The sequence below is a fragment of the Blennius ocellaris genome (assembly GCF_963422515.1).
Source record: "Blennius ocellaris genome assembly, chromosome: 4".
Lineage (NCBI taxonomy): Eukaryota > Metazoa > Chordata > Actinopteri > Blenniiformes > Blenniidae > Blennius > Blennius ocellaris.
The window spans coordinates 16,945,951-16,968,447 of record NC_137653.1 but is presented as its reverse complement, the minus strand read 5'-3'; the positions used below and the strand labels follow the sequence as shown (position 1 = coordinate 16,968,447).

Genomic DNA, 22,497 nt, shown 5'->3' with positions numbered 1-22,497 from the left:
AAACCTCTAATTCCAAACAGGAAGTTGCCACGACTGCATGTGGGATTGTTGGTATTCTTTTTCCCTCTTTGTGTTCTGGTTGAAAGTGAAATGAGACGATGACGCTGGCATGATGCAGATAAAACTAAATTGAATTGAATATCCTCTAGAGGTCTTTGAACACGATTTTGCTGGTGTTGTCCCATTCATGAGCCAGTACTCTTACCAATCCAATAATACTCGCTCTAAAACCTAAAACAAACTAAAGTCCCTTGTATTTGCGAATGAGGAACTCCTTGTGAAAACTGGATGAGTACTGCTCTCTGCTGGTCAGTTCTATCAACTGAGATTTAAAGGATGCACTTTCTGTGTTCAACAGTAGGTGGCAAGAACCGACAGTCTTTCAAGTACGCAATTTGAAACAGGCCTTACATACACACCCTCACATTTGTGAAATCATGTATTCCAGTTTTCTTTATAGTGCACAGTGTGCACAGTGTATGTGCTTTAAGCTACAAGATATTTTCAGAAAATATCCACCGGCACACTAACCATAACCATGTCAATATAATGCCAGTAGAAATGAAGAATAAAGTAAATAAAACACTTCGAGCATACTAAGAGTTGTTTATTTCCCTGGAAAGGTCCAACAGAGATGACATACATATGTTACAAATTAGTTTCTTTGCTCACAGACAATATGTGCTGTAAAGGCACAAGTCCTGTCACTCAGTATTAGTTCTAAGTCATGGAGTGACATGGATCTTATGAATGATGACAATGCCGTTTCGAAGAATCAACAGCTTCTCTCAGATATATATTATGATATAATCTATTAGTGAATCACATGATAGAATAGCAACATAACTTCAAAAAAGCCACAATTACTTCACATGACTACAGAACAGAAGAAATACTGATGACTAGATTGGAAAAAAACTCGGCTCCTCCTGACTAGTGTGTAGAAAATGTAACTTAAAAGGCAAGAACATGCAGGCAAAGAATTACAGTGATTTACATCTGAATTAGGCATGTATCATTTGGCTAATTAGCACTGAATATCTTTATTTAGTGATAAGGGTAAAACTTTATGTACATATCAATGTGATAAAGGTCAACATTTACACTGTAACAGAAAAAAAAGCAATCTTGGTTACAGAGTTTTGTTTTTTTTTCTTTTGAGATGTATGTCTTAGCAAAAGTTACATGAATGATGAACACACTGGTTGATTTTCAGAATATTGAAAAACTATTGAACAATTATTCATTCTATGGACAGCACATAGACATAAAAACTGCACCTTTTGGCTGGCGTTTGCGTCAAATATAAGGGAACTGGCATACTGTAAGGGATCATTTTCATCATATCCATGATAGACAAGTTATTTTTTTCATGATTACACCCTGACTGTCATTGGAATAAACCTAAAGGAACCACAGAGACAACAATAAAAACAAAATGAAGAGATGTAGCATCAGTAAAGCCATTCCCTCTTGGCGTTGAGCAGCGTTGGCATCTAACAACACTGTTAAGAGACCGAAACAAACTACAAAACACAAAGGGTTTGGGTTCATGTTAAAACAATGGGGGCAAGTTGTGCTGCGGTGAATAAACGTCTCACGAGAGAGAAGCCGTGAACATGCAGGCAGGCGTACAGGCTCTGCTCTAAAGTACACAGCTCTCATCACAGTCCGCGGTGCTGCCAGCTGATCTCCTCTTCAGTATCCTGCCCTCTGTCTGCTGGCCGGAGTGTGCCTGACTCCCCCGTGACCGCTGTCCTGCTTCCTGCAGTTGCATGTCATCTGAGCCCGGACTCCTGTCAGACTTCACCTGGAGGTAGGCCCGGACACGGTGGCGCTGGACCACGGAGTTGCTGTAGTCAATGACGCGACACTCGTACGTGCCCTCGTCTGATGGCTTGACGCTGGAGAGACGGAGCTTGTGGGAGATGTTGCTACCGGCAACTTTTACAACCTAGTGAAGAGAAAAGTCCGTGCGTTTCATAGTTAAAGTCAGAAACTTGGCAAATGAACAGTCTTAGATGTAACAAAAATGAAGAAAATACATATTTAAACATTTAGATTTAAAAACTCTCTGGATGGAAGGATTGTCTGCACATTTTTAACCAGTTGTTTTTTTTCTCATATTGCATCAGTAATAGTGAACTTTGCTAATCTTTAATCAAGAGTGTATAAAACTTTGTGTTGAGCTGCTTCACAGCTGGTTCCACGTCAAACTTACACTAATTTTGGTTGCATCTTTGAACGTCTCCTCCTGGGCAATGACCTGCATAACAAACAGGGATGAAGCATTAGCAGTAGGAAAGCTTTTCTAAAACTTCCAAAGACTCTGCGGAGCAACACAGATGAACATGCATGAGATTTTCTGTAACTTTTTTCAACAAAGGAGTCCCGGTTTTGATTGCTTTCTCTTGTAGTTACTGCTTCCTCTTGTTATCGTGGGCGTACACAAGCTAACGTCTGTGCGTTCAAATGTATGTATACATGCAGACTCTGCAGCACCAAGCGGGAGAGCGTGCGATTGAGTATTCAGAGGCAGGGAGGTATTCTTTTGGGCATCGATATGAATTATGCATGGAGCAGAAAGAGATTTTGAAAATTTGCTATTTTTTCCTCAGTGCCAATTATAGTGTCTTGAGGCACAACAGGGGAGCCCGAGCTTCCCCGTGATGGGAGCGAGTCAACCTGTTTCCCCAGTGCGGGCAAATGCTAATCAGCAATTATACCTTCATTTTCCATGTCAGAGGGGTTTATGCCTTGGCTAATATTGCATTTCCTTTTGGACTGACATGCAGTACACTTTAGGTTCAGTCTGAGCAGTCTAAAAACAAGCAGTTAAGGATAATTGCCGTGCCCATAGGTGTGAATGTGAGTGTGTGAGGGTGCGTGTTTCTCTGTGATGAATCTGCCTTAGACCGATGTCAGCTGGGACCGACTTCAGCACGGTATTGAAGACAGATGGATCATAAAGGTGAGTCTGATATGGGAACCAAGTTATATAATGAAGATTACATTTAAGGGCAAGGCAGAAGCACATTCTCAAGCAGCTCTTCATCAATTCAGCTTTCCCACCACTAAGATAAGATAAGATAAGATAAGATAAGATAAGATAAGATAAGATAAGATAAGATAAGATAAGATAAGATAAGATAAGATAAGATAAGATAAGATACGCCTTTATTAATCTCACAGTGGAGAAATTTACTCGTACATTCAGCTCTTAAAATCACTCGTCATGATGTCAATGTCTATGAAGAAAAACAAAACAAAACCAAAAAAAGCATTCCTTTTTGTACCATTTGTAAATCGTGTTGTCAAAGCTAGTTCATAGAGAACTGTGGTGGACTGGAGCAGGTTGAAATCGAAAGTACAACCTAAACTATCACAGGGAGAGAAACACATTTAAAGCCAAAGGGTTTAAGTGTTTGAACCTGGGTATTTGCAGCCGTATTACCCACTCCCCCATCATCCCACTTTCAAAAAGTCTATTTCTGTTAAAACTAAGTATTTCAAACTATGTTCAAACCACTGTCAGTTATATTGATAAAAACTTGATTTTAGCAAAATACATTTGCTGTTTGTCACTTTATAACTCATATTGGCAGTTTTCTTTTTGTTGCTATATTTAGCCTAAATGTTATTTCATTCGCTCCGCCATGCAAAGTTTGGAGCAAACTCGATGCTTACAGCAACAATTTTAACTTGTTTAATTGAGTCCACCTCAGCTGAACTTTCCATCTGTCCTGGCAACTGCAGATGTACTCCTCTGGGTTTTAAGTTAGTGCAATATATTTCCATATTCAAAAAACTTTTTCCTCCAGCAGCTTACATTATTAGTGATATATGTGGGCCTTTCCTGCCAATCCCTGGCGTCCTTGATGTACCACCACTGGATTTCAAGGGAGTAAGACGGAGAGCCCGCCCCACGGAAGGAACAGGCCATCTCCACATCTTCCCCGCTGTTCGTCGTGATGTCGTGTGGGACCTCTGTGAAGAGCGCTGCAAGACAAAGTGAAAGAGACAGAAAAAGGAGTCGGCTTTAGGATGCTGAATGGACTTTTTACCACTCCCAACAGTCCTGACATACACACTCACATACCAATAGTCACAGCTGTAATGCAGGGTGCTCACACACCTTGAGAAGTAATTGGGAGGGTTCAGATTCTTGGCAATGCATACAAAATCGTAAGAGCATGCAACTGAAAAACATTTTCATTTCATTAACATTCCTTCTCAAAAAGGTCAATTTGGTAATGATTCCAAGCTAAATGAAAAAGTCATTACAAGACTGTATAGACAGTGAGTGAGAATCCAATAAGAAACAACATGAGATTCAATCCACTTTTTTGCAACTTATTGTATGCAATCAATAGAAACACCAAGCTGAGCTCACAAACCCTGATAGATATGGTCCAGCATTAAGCAGCGCTTTTAATTTTAGACATTATATGATAGGCAGCATGGTCGCGCAGTGGTTAGCATGCTCGCCTCACAGCAAGGAGGTCAACGTTGAAGTACAGCGCAGGGCCTTTCTGTGTGGCGTTTGCATGATCTCTTCCGGGTACACTGGTTTCCTCCCAGTCCATGATCCTAAATTACCCCTATGTAGGAATGTGAGTGTGTGTGGTTATCTGTCTATGTGTGTGACCCTTATGATACACTGGAGAACTATCCAGAGTGTATCCCGTCCTCACCCACAGTATGCTGGGAAGATTACTATGCTATTATTTTTTCAAGTTTAATGAATATATTGGGTTTTATATAATCAGTCACCAAAGGAGAAATCCAGCTCTTTCAGCACTGAATGTTTCACCAAATTCACCGCCTATATCCTCTCATTCTTTCTGCTAAAAGCAGCCGCCTGCTCACAGAAACACAAGTGATGAAAGTGTGGAAGTAAAATGTGAGACCCATTCAAATGAAAATGTCGGTAAGTCTTCAAAAAAAGTGCTAACACCAGAATAAAGCACCTGAGCTATCAGGTAATATTGTATTTTGTACCTCAGCTGACTAATCCTCCCTCAGAAATCCCACTGAAAAGGCAGCAGGTGAGCAAAGGGAGATGTCAGTCAGTGCATTTGCAATTGATATTCCCTCCGCTTTGTGCAGAGATGATCCCAGGATGAACAGGAATCAAGAGAAAGAAAGGCACAGCAAAGTGGGATTTGGTGTTGGTGGACCGGATAGGAGCCTTTTGGGAGCCGTGTCCTTGATGCACTGCTGCATGTAGCCAGGCAGTGGCCTCATTTGTCAGGAAGAAATGTACTGAAGGGACAAAGCCTTTCAAAAGGCCAAGGAAGGGAGAAGGGGAAAAGTGAGAAAAGACGGACAAGAGCAGAGGTGAACTGAGGCAGGTGAGCTGAGAAGAAAGAGCAGAGAAAGACAGATGGAAAAGTAAGGAAACTGATAGAAAATGCTGAAAAGGGCTGAAATGGATCCGCACACATGCTGCCTGTAATACAAATGATGTAAGAGCTTTTGAAAGAATATAAGTAGGGCACATGAAATCAACAGGTTAGAAAATATTGTACTTAAAGATTCCTACAGTCTGTATGCATACATTTAAAAAAAACTTGTTATGGTTGACAAACAATATTCATTAAATAGAAACATTTTAAATAGAGTCTATTCTTAAGCCTCTACCTCTACAACAAACCCACATATTCTCACAACCGATAGAGTCCCATGCCTACTGATGGTGCAACTTGGATTTTGGTCCTTTGTAATTAGTTTGGTCGATGTTGGAGTTGTGTTTGTAGTGGTCTGTAAATGTTCATGTTTTCATGCATGTATTAACTTATTGTGCAACATCACTGTATTTGTACAGGATCAGTGCTTTGATATCTGCAGTTTGTGACCGCTCTTCATGCTCTGAGGTCTGTGTGGGAAGAACATTTAGGGACCAGTAGAATAGAATAGAATAGAATATCATAGAATAGAATAGAATAGAATAGAATGTATTTATTATTCCCAGAGGGAAATTCTTTGTAGCGTTACTCCACACAGAAAAGAACAGAGTTAAAATATCAATAAAACAGAATACAAATGAAATAAGTACCGGTAATATTAAATATTCATTTGTTTGGGGAAAAGGGATAAACGGTGACTGGTATAGGAACAGACAATGAAATCAACAGAAAAACACAACAAACACTTTTTACTAGTATTTACTTACTTGTTATTTACTTAATTACTTACTATTTGCTGTTTTGGTTTTTTTCTTAAAGCTCAGCTGACACTTCTTGAACATCCTCAGTGAAACACAATTTCTAACATTTCTTTGTTTCTAACATGAGGCAATATTTAGATATGGATAAGGATAGATAATGATAAGTCATCATATACAAAGCCTGCAACACTAATGCTCTTCCATTACAACATGTTTTATATTTGTCTGAAAGTGTTCACTCATATGTTTTTCGAGAACAATTACTCATGAATCAATTGTGCCAGGAAAATGAAATTGTCATTGTTACATCACAAATCACACCCTCATAACAATTACGACAGTTAAGATTTGTTTTGAAGTAACACATAAATACATGTGCTAGATTTCATGATATAAAACAGGTTTTACTCCAAGGAGGCCAGTAAAACTACTGACCTCCTGAAAAAAAAATTATCATTGTAAACTCTACAGAGATACGTTTTCTCACAGGACTGATGTATTAGAGAATGCAGTTTGTGTGCCTTGTGGCCTCAGATGCCTTATCTCAGTACCAAATATATTGCAGAATAAATGACAATCACGTAGCATTGTGTGTCACACAGCCACTGAATATACTGTGTTACAGGGCCCCAAGTGAATTCCTTCATATGGCAATCGTCCTCTGCAAATAAAACACACAGATAATTCAGGCTCCTCCACATTATTTCAATATGATTTCAGCATTTGCTCTAATGAAAACTACTAATACATGGACAGATAAAAGACCTACTTTGCAGGTTTCTCAGGCATCAAGGGAAGAATCTATGACAAAATGCCTCCATAATTTAGAGTCCATGCTGTTATTGTGGAGCGTGTTATATGGTTGGGATTCTCATGAGTGGCTGTCACACAGATCAATGCAGTTTGATCTCCTCTATTATACAAATTCTTCTCTGGCTGAAAAAAACGACATGAAAGATGAGAATATATTTCAGTCTAAATCAAGCCTATGACGACTACTCCTTCTAACACTATGAATCTTTAATGATATGCTGACTGATTAAAAAGAAAGGCAGAACACAGATATTATTCCTGGCTCCTGAAGTTTCTCAACCTTTTAGTTTTAGTGATTATGTTACATGAACCAATATAACGTAACAATAAACATACCTTAAAAGGTAAGGTTGAACTGTATCAAACAAGTGTTCACTAATCAACACCCAAATTCCAGCCAATACTCAAGTAAACTGATGGAACTTTGTTGTAAATATAACCAATATGCAGGTATACTGACACTTCTAGTGGTCGTAACAATGATCAACGGACATTCTACATTTGTCCTGTTGTCTTTTTAGACTGACACGGTAAAAAAGACATGCGTGTTCATTAAGTCAAACACAGATGATGTATCAACAGAGGAAACTGACCTACAAAAGCATCTTGGTAAAAAAAAAAAAAATATTGCCAATTCAAGCAAATAAAGAATAAAGAGGCTGGTAGAGGTAAAAAAAAGAAAAATGCTTTGAATTATCTGCATATTTGGAGACAGATTTTACAAGTGCTGTACATTGAAAAGAAATGAACTATTCATCACAAATGAACACTGTGCAGGCAAGTCTGATCTTCATTTCAACTTGTCAGACTTTCCAAACGTTTCAGGATACACGAGAAACTGAGACATTGATAAAGACAGGAAATCAAAAAGAAATGCACAGAGCTTTCTGCCGCAAAGGTTTTGTGGAAAGCAAAATGAGACAAAGCCGTCAATGTTTCTGCATTGATTTCTGCTACACGGTGGGACAGATCTTGTGAGATTGGTCCCTGTAGAGCTAACTACTTCTCTCTGTGCCACCACAGACTGTAATCACAGCTGGTATAATGATCCGCTTTCATCTGATGATGCATGTGTTTCTTAAGAGCAGGACAATCTTCCAGGATAACAAAGCAATCCGTGTCTGCACAGAGCAAGTCCAAGAGATTCACAGATAACAAGTCAGTGGAAGTTAGGGCGGTCCTTAGAAAGTAAAAAGATCCACAAAACGAATGTATGTATGCAAGACATGTACCAAACCGGCTGGTGTCGCTCAAATTAGAGGTGAGAGCATAAGCATGTTCCAAAAATGTTTGTCATTAATTGAATGTTACATTAAAAATGAAGTAAATCTTAATGACAGAAAACATTTGAAGAACAAAGAAGGCCTGCATCTTAAAAGGAAAAATATGTAAAAAAAAATAAATAAAAAATAAATAAATAAATAAAAAAATAAAAGGAAAAATATGTCTCAGATTATGCATTCACCTTTTCTCACAATCTCCACATGCATCATACAAGGTCGGAGCTCAGTGTTGCTTTCATTGTTCCAGAGAGGCACCATTGTGAAGAGCACCGCACTCTGATACACTTCTACAAAGGTCTTATAATGATGTGCTTTGAACAAAAGGTTTCCAGAGCTGAGGCCCAGGCCGGTAAATTTGTTCACAGAGCAAAAAATATATGAGACCAACAACAGATGGTAGCATTTCTATTATATTATTGTATTCTACTTTTCTTAATACTCAGAGCAGGTTCTCATACTGTTTTTGTTCTCAGGATACAGTATCGATAGCTCGCGGCAAAGCACAGAAGCAGCTGTCACTCTGAACAAAATGCACTGTATGTGCAAAATGAAAAAAACAAAACAAAACAAAACAAAACAAAAACCCACCAAAAACTAAATCGGGTTGCTGAATCAGAAACTGGAAATACACAAAGTCTCTTCAGATAGGGAGATGAAGAAAGTATTCATCAAAGGTATCTTTAGTTTATCATTTCCAATTTTATAATGAGTCACACCTCGCTTGCGAGGCGTCTGGAGTCCAACTTCCAGCCACATAATTGGATGATGGATGGATGGATGGATGGATGGATTAAAAGAGGTGACAAAAGTCAAAGCTTCAGGATGTTTATTGAAATTTCTCTTTAATCATCAGTCTGATCGTGTGACATGGAGATTTTCTGAATATCTGATGCTGAAGAGGAATAACTGACAACAGCCCCCCATATCAGGAGTTTTGTGTACATCTCACTGAAATCAAAAGACCCACTGTTTAGAAAATAACCAAACTCTGAGCCCTCTTTTTCCTCATTTTTTTGGGTGTAAATTAAATGAATGTCTTGCTTGAACAAAACACTTGACAGGCTCATTAACTGAGGAATTTGACATTCATTAGTACTTAACTGGGTTTTGTCGTCAAATTGTAATATAACAATTTTTTGGCTCTTACTATTGTGAAGTCATTAAGATTATGTGTTTCTGTTAGTAATAGTAGTAGTCATGGTAATGGAAACACGTGTAAGGCTCTTGCTTTGTTCTTAATATAAAAATGTAATGGTGTCAGAGGAATGATTATAATTTCACAAGACTCATTGATTTGTTATTTATAATTTTGCACGAACGTCCTTCTAAAAAAATCGACCCAACAGGAATATATCCCTCTTGCTCAACTTACAAGTGAAGTACAGGCTGAAGGGAAACCGGTGAAGAATTAATGATGTTAGCTGAGCCTCCACAGCCAGTTAAAACCACTGTGTGTGAAGTCAAAGTCAAGTCAAGGAGAGAGCTGCATGGGGAGTCCTCACATACACCCGGGAGTCCGGAGCTGCAGCAGGACAGGCTTATAGCTGCAAGGTAATTCCTGCACTTTCCCATTACCCAAGCCAGCCAATAAGACCCTTAATTCTGCACAACACAACATTTTCTTCCCTTTCTTAGCTTTTGTCTCCCCACTGCTGTCACCCTCACCAGCTTGCAAACATCTCCTGCAAATCTCAGTCTCCATCTTGAACCCTGCCATTTTTGCTCTTCTTATTGCCTTTATATTACACTTTCATTTTCACATTCACACTCACACAGTCCTTCGACCTCTTTTCTCACTGATATTCTTACTTTCCTCCCATCTGTAATTCAGTTCCCCTCCTCTCTCTCTCTCTCTCTCTCTCTGTCTGTCTCTCTCTTGCTCTCTCTCTGTGGGCAGCCTGTATCTGTTGGCTTTCGGCTGTCTGGCATGAAAAGATTCTTCCAGCGCTCTCACAGTGGCTCACTACTAGCTCTGGCAGGTGTTTAGCATCCTGAGAGAATTACCCTCCCTGTGTGTCTCATGGTGTGTGGTGCCCTGTGGCTTGAATAAAGTGCTCTTTATGTGGCTAGTGTATCTGCCTCAATCTGAAATCTATGCAGATGTATGTGACATGTATCTATAATGTTGTGTTGTGTTTAATTTTCTCACAATTTTGAGTGTCAGGTCTCTGTGTCTGCTTCTGTGGGTTTCACCTCGTGTTTCCAATTAACTAATGGCCTTCTTTTGTGTGCTCCTGTTGTTGTGTTCCACCTGTGTCCACCCCTGACTTGTGTCCCTGCGTTTGCCTTGTGTTTCCTCGACTTTTGTTGCAATAACCTGTTTTTTATAGAACTTCCTGAATGTGCGCTTGGGTCCATCCACACTCCACCTGCATTCCCTGACAGAGAGGGAAATATTAAGTGGGACAGCCTATGATCCAAAGTTTCTGCCATGTCTGGATGACCCGAGGTTTAAACAATGGACAGAGAAAGGCATCACCAATCTCTGCACAATCTGTAAACTGGGGAAGTGGATGCGCTTCCAAGAAATAGAAGGAAAATTTGGATAAAAAAATAAAAAAACAAGATTTTTTTTCAGATATTTACAAATTCTGGATTACATTATTAAAGAGAATACAATTGATTCTAAAACTGAATTAAATGGCATTATCCAAACTATAGTGGATGTGTATAATCAGGGTAAATCTGTGATCATCTCAGCTTTTTATAAAGCCTTTGAGGAGAATAGGGAAAGCTCAACACTTTACCTTAAAAACAAATGGGAATCAGAGTTAAAGACGGCCATTTCAGACAATGATTGGTAAAAAAACGCGCATGACACAATGTTCTACCACCAGCTCACAGATATGGAGGGAGTTTGGTTGGAAAAATCTGACTGGATTCTTCATAACGCCCCAAATTAAGCATGGACAATTAAAAACCCAACAACCATGCTGGAGACTGTGATGATCAAGACGGTCATCATTGACATGTTTTTTGGTGCTGTTCTGAAATAAAACTGTTTTGGGGTATTGTAAATACAACTATTTATTATATAGTGACCTACAACATACCAAACAACTGTGTTGTCATGTATCTGGGAGAACTTGACAAATCCATGCAGAAATAAGACAGACATCTGGTTAAAATTGTACTTATTGCCAGTAAAAAGGCTATCACCAGGAACTGGCACAAAGTGCAAACACCAAGCATGGAGCAATCCTTTGAAATCATCAAGGATATTTACACAATGGAAAAGAAAACGCATTAATTAAAGCTCAAGGGACACACATTTGAGAGAAACTGGAAGAAATAGAACACCGACAAGGAACGCAACACCAACAACTAAATAGACTAATCTAACGGACCGAGAAAGAAAAGCCTGCATACTGGAGATGCCCCACTGCATTTCTGTTTGTGGCTGTTAAAAAAAATGAAAATAAAATAAACTGGGTTTTGGCAGTGGGTTGATGACCTGTACTTGTAAAAACTGCGGTATCCCAGAAACAGAAAGCAGTGATAACATTGCATGCAGCTCTGGAAAAGCCGGCATGATGAGGAGTGCTCTTGGAGGATGCTGCGTCGAGAATAGAGAGGGAAGAGTCGGACTCATGAACAGTGAAGAACGTAATATAAGGGATGATAATGGGAGGTGGGTTCAGTTTGAAAATCGTATTATGAGTGTCAAAATCAAAAGGTTAAATAAACAGAAATTTACAGAAGGAAAAGGGATGAGAAAGAATATTTATACTATGGGGAAAAAAAATCTACAAAGGCATGCAAATAATCTCCAACTCCAGTAAGACAGTACGCACAAAGCAGCTACTCTGCTTATTTTTAAATTTTATGGTAATTTGGTGGTCATAATTAAATTTTGCCAAGCAAGCCTTCTGTCAACAACAACAACCACAAATCTCATTCAAAGAGTTTTGAGGAATTGACACAGAAAATAAACAAAAGATATGCTCCAGTACTTGAGAACTGAGTTGTTTTGGTTATGAAATGTTATTTCACAAAAGGGGTCTGATGCCTGACTGCTATTCATTACCTTTTTGATGTTTGTGGTGGGAAATGGAAAGCAGCTCAATAGTTGAGATAGCGAGCAAACTCCGCAGGGATGTTAATAACTCACATTATTGCAATAAATAAATAATACATTTCACAACTTCTTTCTTTAAAGAACCAGCCTAAACAGTAATATCTGACCAAGCTGGTAAAGCCAAAAATCCACATGATGACAGAAAAAAATGTGACTAAATACCACATACATATGTCATGCTAAGCAACAACACTGCCGTAGACTGTGATTGAAGAGCAATGCTTAACTCATACTAAATGACCCAGTGAAATACCTCCCCACACCATTACACATCCGGCTGGACCATTGATGCAAAGCTGATGAAATGTTGTTTACATAAAATTTTGACCCTACAATTTGAATGCTACAGCAGAAATTGAAACATTTTTGTAATCTTCCAGAGTCTAGTTTTGATCAAGCTGTGCAAAGTGTGGCCTGAGTGACGTAGCATTGTTTTCTGCTGCTGAAGCCCATCAACTCCTGGGTTTAACATGTTGTTCAGTCAGATCAGGTTGTCTGCATACCTTGGAAATACGCAGTGGTTATTTGAGGTCCTGATTTTGTACTATCATCTAAAGCCAGCTTGACTATTGTCCTCTGACCTCAGGGAGCAGATGCTCAGTGGATGGTTTCTGTTTTTCGCCCATTCTCTTTATTTCCTGCTGCTATGTCATCGAGTGCTGATCTGTCTATCTATACATCTATCTATCTATCTATCTATCTGTCTATCTATCTGTCTGTCTGTCTATCTATCTATCTATTCACCTACCTACCCACCCACCCATCCATCCACCTATGTGTGAAGATCAAAGTCAATCAGCCGCTTCTGAAATACTCAGCCCCCCCCATCTCGCACCAACATTCTAAGTCAGGCCGATCACTTTTCTTCGTCATTGCCTTGCTGAGTTTGAATTTCATCTTGAGAATATCTACATGACTAAATATATCAAGTTTCTGCCATGCGATCGGCTATTTCTGTTCATGAGCAGTTATACCTAAGAAAATGTGCAGAGTGACTCTACAATTATGGAATGTCTCTGATATAACCCACAAAAATCTTTCAATAGTTTGTCTGAAAACATTGAACATATCTTACAGAGTTGAAATCAATTCAATCACCTAATACTTTTGTGTTGTGCTTGCAATATTCAGTATTCAACAACAGTTCAAGAAACGGCAAATCAAATCCAGCCCTGAGGACTTCTTATGGCTGTTATAACACATCACCTTGGAGTTATTATGTGCTTAACATCACGTGGTGAATTTTTTCATACTTCACTTGTGAATGTCAAGCCATTTTTCTCTGAGCTCTGCAACCAACAGATTGTTTGTGACTCGGCTGGATTTCTTTCTTTTTTTTTTTCATTTCAAATTCTTTTGTATTAGCTGCATAAAATGCATTTGTGTGTGCGCAAATGAATACACAATAAAAAATGCTATAGGTTCTATAATGAGTCTTATGGGTTGTACCTCGACTGGTGCTCTTCTTCAAGCTCTGGTCCTTTAACAAGTTTCTATTGTCCACCTGACAGTTGTGACATTGCCTTTTAGTTGGTTTTGTAGCCTGCCACTCAGAAAGCAGTATGAAATGACTGTCTGCCAGTGTGCGCCGAGTCGGGGTCACCTCCTAACAAGCATTTCTCAGCAGACGTCCAACTCTTTCCTCCCTTCAATTACAGTAGCATCAGCAGGAGCCTATCCTGTAACATTGTTAGAAAGAAAAACCAATAAAGAATCTAACTCTCATTGTAACTCTTCATGACAATAAAGACAAAAATAAAAATGTGTATTTGTAAAAGCAACTATACCACTTTCATGGAAATCTGACGCACAATGGGTTGTCTCGTTTACGAGGCTATTTCGCTGACAAAGCTATAGCTTACCCTTGTCTAAGTATAGATTTTCATAAAGGCAGTCCTGTCAGAACCATATTTGAGCAGAGGCAGGGGACCCTCGTTTCAAGATGCAAGTACAGTACATACATTTTTAAAATGAACCTCCCAGGCATTTTTCTCTATATTGCTCAGAGAGCGACGATGGAAGTGAGGCCATGAGAACACAGGGGCATCTGCTCGCTATCCACTGAAGACTCATTAAAAATGAAACGGGGAGAAAATAATGAAAGAAAACAGTGCAGCGGAGAACACAAATATATAAACAAATGCAAACACATTGCTCAGGCCCTAAAGAGACTGCTCTTTTGTGGGGATGGTAAATATTTTTTCACTTCAGGTCCCAGGCAAAATGAGAGGGATAAATCCTGTCTGAGCGCCAGTGTGAGGTCGATCCATCGATCCTCGCTCGCTCGCTCTCTTTCTCTGCTGTTGAGGAGCTGGGGCTGTTTGAGGATGACTAAATTACAGAGGACTCATTAGCATGGATGAGAAGCGAGTGTGACACCCATATCTTTCCTTGTCCATGCGCGTGAGTTTGTGTGAGCAAGAGAGAGATAGAGAGAAACTTGCAGGGTAAGCTTGTCACCACCTCTGGAAGCTTTTGTTTTTCTTTGCGAAAACCATTAAAGGATAAGACTTGTGCTATTCTAAATGTGTCTTGCTGTCAGCATGTCACATGAGAATAACAAAACTCCAAACTCTGTTCTCGCCAAAGGCATAACAGTGAAAGCATATTCGTCTCAATTGTTGAACTTGATTGACCTTCTGGTTAACACCATCATCAATGTTGCCTTTCATTTCTGTGCCCTGCATTTCTTCCCAATAGTGCCGTTTCTTCGAGTTCCAGCAAATATCACAATTAACTTAAACTGCTGTTCATCCACCATGTCTATGCCTGTTGGTTAACAATCCCCACTATGTCAATCTCTATATGGAAGTCTTATCAGAACTTGCTTCCATCATTCTTAACCCATGTTGACCTTGGGATGTGGACACTTCAGTCAGCAAAGACGTTTATGTAGACTTTTGCCACTCACTTTGCATTAGCACACTGGTTGTGCAAGTTTTTTGGGTTTATTTATTTATTTTCAGGCTTGTATTACTACAGCATGCATCTGGTGTCTCACCAACTGTGGTCGTCCCCAGCTGCTATTGATCTTTGAGTGTTCCTGCACCCCATGATGAGTGCCTGTGTTGTCTTTCACTTAGCCATTCCCAGTGAAAGGGAGGTTTTCCTTTCAATCTCAGCCGCTCCTTCTCGCTGCTAAAGGCCCATAGTTTCATTTTTGGAACTAAACAACCAGTAAAAACGTAACTGACAGCTGTCATGTAATCAAAAGGAGCAGAGAAAAAGCAGAAAGAGGAGATCAGGACTCAGTGAGCTGAGGATTACTTAAATTGTAAATGAGAAAGTGCCAACTAGCTGGTGAAGCAGGACAGAAACAATGCGGAAGTTATTACTTTGTTAGGGTTAGTAAAGCCTTTAGTTGAGATAGCAGAATTAATCAACACGAGGCATGCCTACTAATTAAATGAGAAACACTGAGAGAGGTGGGGAGTGAGACAATTTAAAAGTGAATTCTTGAGATTCCACTTCTACAGTGTTTTGAATTCACCACTAAAGCCTGCATGTGCCCCTCTGACAATCCTGGTGAGATGCTGCACATTCTCACTTTGCTACTATATTCTTTTGTGTAAAGTGAGGCCGTGTGTGTAATTGGAACGTTGTTGTACAAGAGTCGTTAGTCGAAGATGAGTAAGGAACAAAATCCGGTCAACTCTTTGAGTTGTTGCTCATTTATGGCAGATTGTGTATAAATATAGTTAGGTCTGCACCCAATAAATACTACATTAGTGTATGTTTGGTAATTATTCATCCATCAAACTTTTAATCTGCTTCAGGCCACTGGTGGGTCGGTTTGACAATGAGTGAAGGCGGGGTTCAGACTGTACAGGTCGCCAGGGCATCACAGGGCACACACACACATGGACTGATGGACTACCACTAACAAACAAACACACACACACAGGGGGAACACACAAACTACTCAAACTCACTCAAATCATAGATGCTCTAATTATAAGGTTATGTACTCAATATATAGAAACAAGACTTGTTGTATAACTGATCAATGTAAAATGTATCTTTTAAACACTTTTATCCATTCTGTATCATTGGCAGGTTCAGTCATTTTAGTGAATAGAATAGAATAGAATAGAATAGAATAGAATAGAATAGAATAGAATAGAATAGAATAGAAACATTCGATCAATAGTCTTTTACTCAGTATAGATTTTCCCTAAAATGTCACTTACCACAGTAAATTTTGAAATTCAGAGTAAACAAAATGTCATGAAACATTATATGAGTGAAATTTTAATTTTAGGAGTATTAAGGGGGAAGAAAACAATAGTTCTGAGGGCAGAACAAGGAATGTCTGACTGGACAAATCGATCAGGTTCAAAAGAGAGTTTGAAGCCAGATATAGATAGAAAGATAGATCCACAGTGTCATATACACGACTATTGATCTGGCTCAGACAAGGACCACAGAAACTGTTTGCCTACTCTGAGGCAAACTCCAAGACTGCATCTATGTCTCAGTCTATTCCGGCAGGAGAGGTTTTGTAATGATGGTAGCAGGGAGAATTAAAGAGATCCTTCTCTAAGTTAAGTGCAAATATTTTTCACTTGAGAGAGTGCAGTGTGACAGGGACGAGCAAAACACCTATGTTCATTAACTTGAAACTCCAATTGATTTACATCCTTATTGCCTTTATATATATATATATATATATATATATATATATATATATATATATATATATATATATATATATATATATATCTTCATAACTCCAACATGATTGAATGCAAATCGTCTGTGAAAAGAAATCCCTCTTGGAAAGGGTATTTCACTAATGTGATGAATGGGTTTAATAATCCGGGAAGCCCTGAGGGAACGGTGGATAAAACAACAAGAAGCTGCTGCAATAAGAAAGACCTGCTGCAGATATTTATCTTGATCTTAAAATGCTTTAATCCTGCTTGTGAAACCAGAGTTGTGATGGGCTGGTGAATGTATGAAAATAAAACACTTATGGAAGACAGTAAGGTTTTATTTTAAGGTCTAGAGGTTCACTGTTTTCAATTAATGCCACTGAAAATAGAACAATATTTCACTTTCAAATTAAATTAGAGTAACAAGTAAGTCAAATACTGCTGTGTCAAGAGAAGTATATATAAAACAGTCACTACACGACTGACAGCTTGTAACTGAGGGTGGAAAAAAAACACCAATAAACAAAAATAAGTGGTCTGGGAATTTGCCAGAAAGTCAATATTGTATTCGCTGCATTCGGAGCAGAGTAAGTTTGGGGGCAAACGCAAAGAAATGTCCTTGGGGAAATAATCGTTTTCTGCGAGACCTTCATACTGAATTCAAGGTGGAAAGTAAAAATAATGAAATAAGAATGAAGCCGGTAATCAAGCAAACAGCTGTCTGCCTGTTGCCTCCGACACTTTGGGCCTGCAGGGTGAATTTTTCATGGCCCCTGGGACACAGGACTCAGAGGCTATTTCTGTGTTTCCTCCCAGAATGTGGCAGCATGAAGTACTGCGCGTTGTTGACAACACACCGGAGCTCGAAGACATTTTGGAGATTGCACACTGTACTCCATCTGGACTTCCTGGTGACGAAAGACAAGATTTTGGTTCTGTTTGACTGCGGTGCCCTTGAAAGCCTTTAAGTGATAGTGTGTGTGTTTTCTGCAGCAGTCCCCTGTTTGGCATGAAATGTTTGGTCTCAAGATTTGTTTTTTAAGAAAGCTGAATAAAAGTGGGGTAATTTTCAGTTCGGTTTGAGGAACAATGGAAGCTGACGTGCCCTTATTAATGTGATGCAACGCAGTGATCTTGAAATGTAATTTAATTCGCATCAGTCCAGGTGTTATACAGTGACGGCGCTGCATGCAGCTGAACTTCACATCCCCACTCCTCTTGACTTAAAAAGCATGATGTTTGACAATCCCTACCTCACACTGCAATGTGACTTTTATAAATACATGGAAAATGTATATATTAAGATTCCTGACAAACAAAAACAAGGCCTTTTTTTTTCTTGAAGTCTTTCAAGACTTCACAAATGTCTCCATTATATATCTGAAACATTTTTACTGGCTTGAGGAGCTCGTACTGAGCGTATTCTCCAAAATGATTTATATATAACATCAACTACGTTTGTGAGAGTATTCATTTTGGGGGAGAAAAATAAACGTTGTTTTCCTTCTTTGTGACATTTCATTGAACAATGAACAATCATCTTGATGACGATGACGACGTGATGACAACGTGATGATGATGATGATGACAGATGATGGTCTTTACAGCTGCTCCCCTTTTTTGAAAAGGTTGTTACAGTAAGTCATTGCAAGTCGTGTCCTCGAACCAGGATTGAAACTCGTGATCCCCTTCAGACTCAAGTTAAGATAAAGGTGTAAACCAATGCGTCACCACCAAAATCAAACTCAACAATCATTAAAACATTTCCTATGGCTGTGACACTTGTCGCTGTGTTGCTTGTGATACTCTCAAATATTACACGTTGCATCAGTTTTTGCATGAGTTTTGCCTCTATTCTTAAAGCTTGTGCATCAAACAATGTAATGGCTGCTATAAATACACGGTCATACAGAAAATTCGTTTCACTTTTGCCAAGTACATTTTTAACCCCTTGGCACCTGAGAGGAGACGTCTTGTCTCCTGTCTTCACTTCGGTTGCTCCTTCATTGTCCTGCTCTCTCCTGCCGAGCCTCCAGCGGCACCCTGCACTGTGACAGCAGGACTGTACAATCTGTTGCCCCCTCCTCTCCCACCCTGCACTGTCAGGGCTCTATTAAATTGAAAGCCAATGCAAACTGTCTGGGCTGGCCGTCCTCATTAAGAGGACACCAAGGAGAGGACTGGCAGAGGATCCCAGACACTTTGGAGGCTTAATGAAATGGTACACGCCCCCACACTGTGAAAGTGGTGAACTCACAATGGGAAGCAGGCGTGATCGCTGCCACGGAGCGCCAACATTGCAAAGTCCAAGCGTGGCTTCATCACCAACGCACACAGCAACTTGTATGAGACAACATGACACACAGAAGCAGTAATCTTTGTCCGGTTTCTGTCTTCACTGCCGAGACGTGACCTTGTGACGCATAAAAACTCACAGTCTGGCATTCGGAGTGGACAATGCAGGTGAAGCTACTGATCCCCACCAAACAAGATCGTCTTCTCGTCACACACAACATATTTTTTTGTGTGTCGCAGGTGATTTGATCTGTACTTTTTTTCTGTGAGTGAAAACTGGGGTGCAGAGGCCAGATGCACTTATCAGAAACAAATGAGTCAGGGCTGAATCTAACAAGCACTCTCCGAAGCAGTGAATCCAGTCTCTCCGCTCTGCGTGACGGCTCAGCTCCCCTCCACTTGGGCAATTTATCAAAGTGCTTGATTAAAAAAAGAAAAGAAACATCTCCTGAGGATTACTCAACTACAAAAATCGTACTTCAAGTTTGTGATGCTGAAGCTGGTGTTCTTTTAAAGGGTAGGAGAAAAGAAAACCTTTATTTTGTTTTCTGAACCTAGCATTTCCTTGTTAAACACCTCCGGGCATTTCTTCATTATGGCCTGTCTCAAGCACAGAGTGGAGAGGAGTACACAACGATTACAGCCAATTTTAATTAATTCCCTGTGGGAGAAATGCTACTAATTGATTTTCCCAACCTGTCCAGGACAGTCGATCCATTTAGAGCCGGTGCACACAGCTGCACATTTATTGAGATCGAACCGAAGCCAAGTTGCTAAAGAGAGAGTCAAAAGACAGCTGGTGAGACAATGTAGAGGTTATCACACTATTCTATTAGATAACAGCAAGTCTGTACACGCAGCTGCATGAGGTAGGTAAAATACGAGCAGTCCGGGATAAGATTTATTTGTGAAGATTTATACTGCAGACTATGAAGTATTTACATCTAAGCATGCGGGAGGTGTTATGTAACTGAGTCTGAATCATGCAGTTACCTGTGTACACCCACCTATTTCTCAAGCTATTATTACCACCAATCATTACTCTCTACCCAAACATCCAATACTTAGAAGACACTGCAATTATCCTGCTGGCCTCATACAGTAATTTATGATCAAAGATCATTCTCATACAGTGGAGGGCCATCAACGGTAAATGATGATGACCACTCCATATAATGCGGGGCATTTTTACACAGTTGATCAGCCAACAATAATTCAGTCTAATAATAGCGAAACACATTTGAGCACACAAAAGCAGGAGTGGTTTCCTATGAAGTCCCAAACCCCTGAAAAGCAATGAGCTCCTGCTCCTGGACAGTTTTTGGGGTTATTGTGTTTCATCAAGAGGCACCTGACCATAAATATGAAATATGGAAAAGGTGTGTTTGTACAGTAACAGGCCTTCTCCAGCCGCTGCACACCTCTTCAAAAAGCACACAGTGCAGCAGAGCTTGTTTCTTTCCTTTGGGTGCTTACACAGGCTGTAATTTGTCTCAAGAACACAAACCGGACAAATCCTTGAGTTTGTTCTCACAGCTCACTTCAGCTTGATGTGTCAGAGCAGTTTTCATTTCTCTGCACAGCAAACTAAATCCTCAGTTGAACCTGGACTAAATGTTTAGAATAATACATTGTTCTTGAGTAAAATCACTACATTGTTGGACTTGTGCATCAAAGACGAAGGAGTCCGGGTTCCCGGGTCAGGAGTCCATTGCATGGATAAAGCTGGAAGAAAGACAACCGCACATATTCACACCTTTAATTTTGAAGAAACAATGATGTCATTGTTTGTAAGACACTGTAGAGTCCGGAGTGAATCCAAGCTTACACAAGGATATAACATGGAAACTCCACACAAAAATGCCCCAGCACAGAATTAAATCCAGTTGACGCGACAATCATACCCCATGTCCTGATGCAGCAAAAAGCCTGAAGAAATATATTATATTCCCGCAAAGCATATTACACTGAAATGCCTCTTTAAGTCTGGAGGTTTCAATACTAAACTGTATCCCACACTTCAGTGTCAACTAATTTCTGATTGCAAATTGGCGCTTATGTTGTATTTACTACAAGATCTCACACATTTTTGCCAGACTTTATGACTCTGTTGTAAAAATAATCAAATTAATTAATGAACTGATGGACTTCAATCATTTATTTTTTTTAAATAATTTGCTGATGTTACCTCCTTACCTCCTGCAGTTATATTGGCAACCAATTTTGTAATTTCCATGCAGACTACATCTTAAACACATTTCTACACACTGCATCGTTTGTTATGGTGAAGTTATAATTGCTTCATAATGCATACATCTAAAAGCCTTCTCGTTTTGGGGTAATGTTTATGACAAGATTTTATGCAGAGATAATAGATCAACTGCCTCAAATTATTTAATTCGTAATTCAACTGCTTCATAGACATCCCTTTAAAAACAAGTGATACGAGCCAGGGAGAAAGCATGTTGTATGTTTTCTTTTAGTTGAGCATCAAAAGTGACTGTACATAAGCAGAAACGCCGTTACTTCATTAACCATGTTTCAATATATTTTATCACTTTTCTTGCATGCAAAATTAAGCACATAAAAAGGGTCAGATTCTGGTTCAATCCATCAAATATTTAAATAACAATCTGCTACAAGAATGGTCGCCCATAATTAGAAATCAAATCTATTAAGTTCAAATCATCACCATCAAATTATTAGAGCCCCACCCAGACACTCCACTTCAAGACTTGGTAAAACAATCGGAAAAAAATAAAAAAATAAATAAAAATCTTCATGTTGCGCTGAAACGAGATCCAACCATAAGATTAAAAGTACTCACCGTTTCCAGAGACAAGATTATCCACCTCCGCGTGCGCGTCGTTCAGAGCCGCGTTAAGTTGAACGTAAAGTCCTACGTACTGTAAAATCCTCACCATCACTCCAAACGCCCCCATTTCCGCGGACAGACGGTTCGTCAAGCAGCTGTGAGAAGCGGTCACATCAGGCGCAGCGCATCGATACCGGCGCGGAGTGGACGGACATCCAGCCGGAGGAGCTGCGGGGGGCGGGAGAGGCGCTGCTGCTGACGCCTAGTGCAAAGGGGAGGCGCTGCGCCCGGCGGAGGGAGACGTGGCCGGGAGGTGGGTGAAGCGGCTCAAACGGAGAGTCAATTAGGCGGAGGAATCTTACGGGAAACGTTTCTGCTACACCCTCAAA

General features: G+C 39.7%; 1 protein-coding gene across 1 annotated transcript; it reads right to left on the bottom strand.

The window, feature by feature from the left end:
• Positions 1-1,645: 1,645 nt before the first annotated feature.
• vstm2lb (V-set and transmembrane domain containing 2 like b) lies at positions 1,646-22,235 on the bottom strand (the record flags this gene model as incomplete). The annotated part of the gene is made up of 4 exons (XM_080494389.1): positions 1,646-1,954; positions 2,222-2,266; positions 3,830-3,999; positions 22,121-22,235. 4 exons carry the CDS (start codon positions 22,233-22,235, stop codon positions 1,646-1,648), a joined length of 639 nt encoding a protein of 212 aa, XP_080350515.1.
• Positions 22,236-22,497: the final 262 nt, after the last annotated feature.